Source organism: Austrofundulus limnaeus, unplaced genomic scaffold (assembly GCF_001266775.1).
Source record: "Austrofundulus limnaeus strain Quisiro unplaced genomic scaffold, Austrofundulus_limnaeus-1.0 Scaffold342, whole genome shotgun sequence".
Taxonomy (NCBI): domain Eukaryota; kingdom Metazoa; phylum Chordata; class Actinopteri; order Cyprinodontiformes; family Rivulidae; genus Austrofundulus; species Austrofundulus limnaeus.
In genome coordinates, this window is record NW_013952744.1 from 152357 (window position 1) to 159919 (window position 7563).

Consider the following 7563-nt stretch of genomic DNA (forward strand, 5'->3'; position numbering starts at 1 on the left):
TTGGGGATGCACTGCCATTCTCCCCATTTGTTAGACCCTCACAGTACTTGGTTCTGATCTATCGCACTGATAATACACAGGGAATAACACACACACTGTACATACTGTAGGTGGGCATTTCTGTGAAAGAGTTGTGTACAGAAACTGATTGCTGTCTTTCTGAGTTAGACATGAGTAGCGTAAAAGAGTAAAGATTTTTGTGTTTTGGTAAAAAAAAACATATCGGACATACAGTGGTTTGCAAAAGTATTCATACCCCTTGAACTTTTCCATATTTTGTCACATTACAACCACAAACATAAATATATTTCACTGGAATTTAATGTGAAAGACCAACACAAAGTGGTATACAATTGTGAAGTGGAAGCAAAATTTTACATGAATCAAAACATTTTTTACAAATAAAAAACTGAAAAGTGCGATGTGCAAAATTATTCAGCCCCCCTGAGTCAATACTTTGTGGAGCCACCTTTTGCTGCAATTACAGCTGCAAGTCTTTTAGGGTATGTCTCCACCAGCTTTGCACATCTAGTGACTGCAATTCTTGCCCATTCCTCCTTGCAAAACAGCTCAAGCTCAGTCAGATTGGATGGAGAGCGTTTGTGAACAGCAGTTTTGAGATCTTGCCACAAATTCTCAATTGGGTTTAGGTCTGGACTTTGACTGGGCCATTCTAACACATGAATATTCTTTTTTTTAAACCACTCCATTGTAGCTTTGGCTTTATGTTTAGGGTCGTTGTCCTGCTGGAAGGTGAACCTCCGCCCCAGTCTCAAATCTTTTGCTGACTCCAACAGGTTTTCTTCCAAGATTGCCCTGTATTTGGCTCCATCCATCTTCCCATCAACTTTGACCAACTTCCCGGTCCCTGCTGAAGAGAAGCACCCCCAGAGCATGATGCTGCCACCACCATATTTGACAGTGGGGATGGTGTTTTCAGAGTGATGTGCAGTGTTCTTTCTCCGCCACACATAGCGTTTTGCATTGTGGCCAAAAAGTTCAATTTTGGTCTCGTCTGACCAAAGCACCTTCTTCCACATGTTTGCTGTGTCCTCAACATGGCTTCTGGCAAACTGCAAACGGGACTTCTTATGGTTTTCTTTTAACAATGGCTTTCTCCTTGCCACTCTTCCATAAAGACCACATTTGTGTAGTGCACGACTAATTGTTGTCCTGTGGACAGTTTCCCCCACCTGAGCTGTGGCTCTCTGCATTTCATCCAGAGTCACCATGGGCCTCTTGGCTGCCTCTCTGATCAGTGATCTCCTTGTTCGGCCTGTAAGTTTAGGTGGACGGCCTTGTCTTGGCAGGTTTACTGTGGTGCCATACTCTTTCCATTTCCGGATGATGGATTGAACAGTGCTCCGTGAGATGTTCAAAGCTTGGGAAATCTTTTTATAACCTAAGCCTGCTTTAAACTTCTCCAAAACCATATTCCTAACCTGTCTGGTGTGTTCTTTGGACTTCATGATGCTGTTTGCTCCCCAATATTCTCTTAACCAACATCTGAGGCCGTCACGGAGCAGCTGTATTTGTACTGAGATTAGATTACACACAGGTGGACCCTTTTGAGTCATTAGCAGTCATCAGGCAACTTCTGAATGCAATTGGTTGCACTCAGGGAAAAGGGGGCTGAATACTTTTGCACATCGCACTTTTCAGTTTTTTATTTGTAAAAAATGTTTTGATTCATGTAAAATTTTGCTTCCACTTCACAATTGTATACCACTTTGTGTTGGTCTTTCACATTAAATTCCAGTGAAATATATTTATGTTTGTGGTTGTAATGTGACAAAATATGGAAAAGTTCAAGGGGTATGAATACTTTTGCAAACCACTGTAGATTCCAGTTTTGTACAACCCCAATTCTAATGAAGTTGGGATGTTGGGTGAAACATACAGTAAATAAACCATACATGATGATTGGTAAATACTTTTCAACCTATATTTAATTGAATACACTACAAAGACAAAATAATGTTCAAACAAACAAATTTATTGGCAAGTCTTGGCAAATATTCACTGTTTGAATTTGATTCCTGCAACATGTTCCAAAAAGGTGGGACAGAGGCATAAAAACATTGGGAAGGTTGAGGAATGCTAAACAAACAAACAAACAAACAAACAAACAAACAAACAAACAAACAAACAAACAAACAAACAAACAAACAAACACCTTTTTGGAGCATTCCTCTGGTGCACAGATTAATTGAAACAGGTGAGTGTCATGATTAGATATAAAGGGAACATCCTTGAAAGGCTCCGTTTTTCACAAACAAGGATGGGATTAGGTTCACCCTTTTGTGAACATCTGCAGGAGCAAATCATCCAACAGTTTAAGAACATTTCTCAATGTACATTTGAAAGGAATTTAGGGATTTTATCATCTACAGTCCATAATAACACCAAAGGATTCAGAGAAGATTCTGGAGAAATCTCTGCAAGTAAGTGGCAAGACTTAAAGCCAACATTGGAAGCCTGTGACTTTTGATCCTTTAGGTGACTCTGCATTAAAAACTGACATCATTTTTTAACATATATTACCACATGGGCTCAGGAACACTTCAGATAACTGTTGTCAGTGAACACATTTCTCTGCTATATCTACAAGAGCAAGTCAAAACCCTACCATTCAAAGCAAAAGCCACATTTATCAACAACAAGCAGAAATGCCACTGGCATCTCTGGGCCCAAGCTCATTTGAGATGAACTGACAGAAAGTGAAAAGTTGTCCTGTGGTCTGAGGAGTCCACATTTCAATTTGTTTTGTAAATCATGGACATTGTGTCCTCTGGGCCAAAAAGGGAAAAGACTGTAGAATTGTTCTCAGCACAGAGTTCAAATGCCAGCCTCTCTGATGGTATAGAGGTGTGTTAGTGGCTTTGATATGAGTAAATGGCACATCTGTGAAGGCACCATTGATGCTGAAAAGTATATGCAGGTTTTGGAGCAACATATGCTGCCGTCCTAGAGATGTCTTTTTTTAGGGACGTCCTTGCTTATTTCATTATGGACAATGCCAAGCTACATTCTGCACATGTTGCAACATGGCTTCATAGTAAAAGAGTGTGGGTACTAGACTGGCCTGCCTGCAGTCTAGACCTGTCTCCCATTGAAAATATGAGGTGCATTGTAAAGTGCAAAATTCATCAATGGAGACCCTGGACAGTTGAGCAACTGAAGTTGTTCATTAAGCAAGAATGAAAAAGAATTCCACCTACAAAGCTTTAACAATTGTCCTCAATTCCCAAATGCTTATTCAGTGTTTTTAAAATAAAAGCTGATGTAACACAGTGGTAAACATGCCCCTGTCCCAGCTTTGTTAGAATGTTTTGCAGGCATCAAATTCAAAATGAGTGAATATTTGTAAAATAACAAAGTTTATCCATTTGGACCTTAAATAGTTTGTGTTTGTAGTGTATTCAGGTGTGTATATGTATTTGTGAATCATCATATTATGTTTTTATTTATGTTTTATACAACATTTATTTCTAATCAGGATCCAGGGGTAGCAAGAGACACACCTCCGCTTTTCCCCTGTGTGGTCAGTATAAAAGAATGAAGAAGGGGGTAACTGTATGATTTTATTTGCTGGCTGTTGGCAATAAATGTAAGATAGTATGCAGAGAATGTTATTTGTGGGTATGGCAACTATTTTTATTGTCTTTAAAATGTTATTAGAACTTGCATTTCAAACTTTTCCATTTTACTCTTCTTAGTCTGAGATGGGAAAGCTCCTTAGACGTGGAGCCTAATGAAATGTCTATRAAAAAAGAAAGAGAAAAATATCTAGCTGCCCTTTAAAAAACCTCTTTGGACACTGTTTTATGTCAAGAAATGTTAAAGCAATTCAGTTGTACAGTACAGAAGATATATAATGGTGTTAAAACTTTCCAGAACTACATTTTTTAATGACTTGAAAGGCAGTGAGTCACAGTCATGTTTTCAAGGCTGAATGTGGGTAGTGTTTGTAGTGGCTTGTGTTGGCTGTTCTGTTCTTAGAAACTGCTTACCCAGTGTGTGACAGCCAGAGCGTCAGTATGAGTCAGGTCAGGCTAATTTCCTTTGCTGTAACCTAGCTCTCCTTCCTGCATTGTCTTGCCTTGTCTAGCARTGTCTTTGGAATGTGCACCATAACGGTTTCCACAAATTGTCTCTCTCTCCAATCATTCTTCAAAGTCAAACAATTGACTGTAGCTGAACATTTCTGTCTTTTAAGTCAGCAGCAACTTTTTCCATTTGGTCATGAGTTTCTCTGTGTGGAATGTGACTCATGATGATGATTCTAACTTCTTTTTGTTTCTTGTTTTCTCTTTGCAGAAACATGTGAAAGCCCTTGTGAAGATTTGAATGCCAAATTAGCCTTCATCACGAAAAAGGCGAAGGTCACTTTCCCAAATCCTTTCATTTATTTCTGCACATTCAGCAGCTTTCATAGATACCCGTTTAACATGGATGACCATAAACTAAGAACTTTATCATCCTACAGCAAGTCAGGGGCAATAGCCACTCTTCTGAGCATTTGGCTTTTAGCAATTCCTGCCATGACTAATGGACAGACTTTCACAAGTTTCCATTCTGAAAGACGGGACTGGGTTTTTAACCACCTGACAGTTCACCAAACCACAGGTGCACTGTATATTGGAGCCGTCAATCGTGTATACAAGCTCTCAGGCAATCTGACGCTCCTTGTTTCCCATGATACAGGCCCAGAGGATGACAATAAAGCCTGTTACCCCCCTCTGATTGTACAGCCCTGTTCTGAGCCCCTTGTCGCTACCAATAATGTCAACAAGCTTCTCCTCATTGATTATTCACAAAATCGGCTGCTGGCCTGTGGTAGCCTCTACCAGGGTGTGTGTAAACTCCTCAGACTGGATGACCTTTTTATTTTAGTGGAACCCTCCCACAAGAAGGAGCACTACCTCTCCAGTGTCAACCAGACAGGGACCATGTATGGGGTCATTGTCCCATCACAGGGACAAGATGGAACACTGTTTATTGGCACAGCAGTGGATGGCAAACAGGACTACTTTCCCACTATCTCCAGTCGCAAATTGCCACGTGATCCAGAATCTTCTGCCATGCTTGACTATGAAATGCACACGGATTTTGTCTCATCCCTCATCAAGATACCATCAGACACGCTGGCACTTGTCTCCCACTTTGACATCTACTATGTTTATGGCTTTGCAAGCGGTAACTTTGTATACTTTCTGACTGTTCAGCCGGAGACGCCAGAGAACAGCATGTCATCAAGCGGATCCAACAGTGATCTCTTTTACACTTCTCGCATCGTTCGTCTCTGTAAAGACGATCGCAAGTTTCACTCATACGTCTCCCTGCCCATTGGCTGTGTGAAGAATGGTGTCGAGTATCGACTACTGCAGGCTGCCTACCTCGGCAAACCAGGCCGCATTCTTGCAGCTTCGCTCGGAATCAGCGCCCAAGACGATGTGCTCTTTACCATCTTTTCTAAGGGCCAGAAGCAGTTCCATCGACCACCAGATGATTCAGCTCTCTGCGTCTTCACCATCAGAGACATAAATGCACGCATTAAGGAGCGCTTGCAGTCCTGCTACCAAGGAGAAGGAAACCTAGAACTCAACTGGCTTCTTGGGAAGGATGTCCAGTGCACTAAAGCGGTGAGTTGAATGAAAAAAAAAGAAAAAAAAGCACATTTATACTGAAAGTATGCAGGCAAAGTCACTGTATAAACTAAGACCAGTTTTGCACTGATCCACAGTAAATTGGTATACTGAGTGATAATGAGATAATAAGATGCTCAATGGATGAAGTAAGATCAAGATTTTCCATTTCATATCTATTCTCTATTAATCCACAACCATAAATGAGCCAACAGATTTTTCAATTACATCTACTGAAGTTGATTTCTTTGATATCTGATAGCAAACAGTAAGAAAATGGCTTAAGTTTCTCAATGAGCCTTGACAGCACAGCAAGTTAGTGGGGCATATCCTGTAATGAAAATACGCACAGCAATCATCCAGAAATGTTTTTGAATGCCTGTCATTTCCTGTTCTCTATTATCAAATGACTTTCACACTACATGTAACAATGTCAAATTGTTTTGCTGATCCTTATATAAGCAAGCATCCTCTTTCAAGTGTGTTTCAGGGAGGGATATTCATAAATTAGGCAGGCTTTATGTATTTTTTTAAACCATTACAGCGATTTTCCCTGAGCACATTCAGAATAAATATTCTCTTCTTCTAGATCAAAAAACTGTGTTTCAGTGGTTGGGTGGGGGTTTATAACGGAGTGTATCTGGGGGTTTCTCAAGTTATTCTGCTTGATGTTATCGTTGATCACACACCAGTCCATTCCTTCTAAAATCCTCAATTATCTCATAATAAAAAGCTGTGTATCTTTTACTGTTGTCAGGGAGAATTAATGTTCTTGAGCTCAGATTGGGTCCCAATGAAAGTGCAGTCCTTGCGCTTTCATTTTTAAATTTCTAACACTAATTTAAACATTTAGGTTGAGATATTTCATGCTCCATGTCTAAATGTAAAACTTGCATGCTTGAAAATATGCTTTATCTGTAAGGATGTGTGGGGTTTGGTTGTTTTAATATTAGTATGTTTGGTGTGCGTTTGGTTTTCAGTTTACACAATATTCCCATCTGTCATTAATTCAGCTCCAGCCCCTCCCAATCCCACCTGTTTCTTTTTCTCCTCCCCAGGTCTTTGCCATTACCCTCATCAGCATTGTTTCTTTAAAGCCTAGTCCCCTTTCTTGTGTCCCACTGGTGCATTTTGCTGTTAGGCCTGTCTGTGTTCACCCCTGCCTCCTGTTCTGCTAAAGTTGATGTAAGAACTTTTAGAGTTTTTCTGTTACGAGGTATTTTAGCTGCCACGTCGGCTTTGTTGTTTCTCTTTTTGATAGTAAATTAGTTTTATACTTACCTTTGAGTCCACCTCTGGTGTTGTGTTTGGGTTTATTCACTCACCAGCAAACATGAGAGTAGTAATGGGCAAATTAAGTTTTTCTAAAGCATTGATGCTTGCTTCGGAAAAGGGTTCATTACTCTAAGCTTTCCAACACAGTCCACAGCCAATTCTCCACCGGTTCTGCTTGTTTAGCCTTGGCCAAATGTGTCTCCATTTAGGTTCCAACCATGCAGAACTGCACTTTCAAAACCTCCTCTCAGGTCATTCTAAGCCTGTGGATTAGCTCTTGGAATGATTGACAGAGGAAAGATGTTACTTGTGTAAACTTCTTCGGTGAGAGAGATACTTTTGTTTTGGAATATAAGCGCAAGATGCAATAACATGGCAAAAGCAGTGTTAAAAGTCACAGTCTAACCCAGGCATGGGCAATCCTGGTCCTGGAGGGCCACAGCCCTGCATGTTTTACTTGTTTCTCTGCTCCAACACACCTGATATGAATGAATAGATGATTATCTGGCTTCTGCAGTACATAGGACCAAATATGACATAATTAGAAATAAAAGCAGACTTTTTCCAGATTAGTTCAAATAAATTAGTCTATGTAGTTGAACACATAATTTAAATTTTACTGTTTTTAAATATATATATA

General features: G+C 40.1%; 1 protein-coding gene across 1 annotated transcript in view; it reads left to right on the forward strand.

The window, feature by feature from the left end:
• Positions 1 to 4320: 4320 nt before the first annotated feature.
• LOC106527772 (plexin-A2) overlaps positions 4321 to 7563 on the forward strand; it is a gene marked incomplete at its 5' end in the record, with an annotated part of 281724 nt that continues 278481 nt past the window's right edge. Inside the window, 1 exon segment of the mRNA XM_014022759.1 lies at positions 4321 to 5645. Coding sequence (XP_013878213.1) covers positions 4452 to 5645 — 1194 coding nt within the window.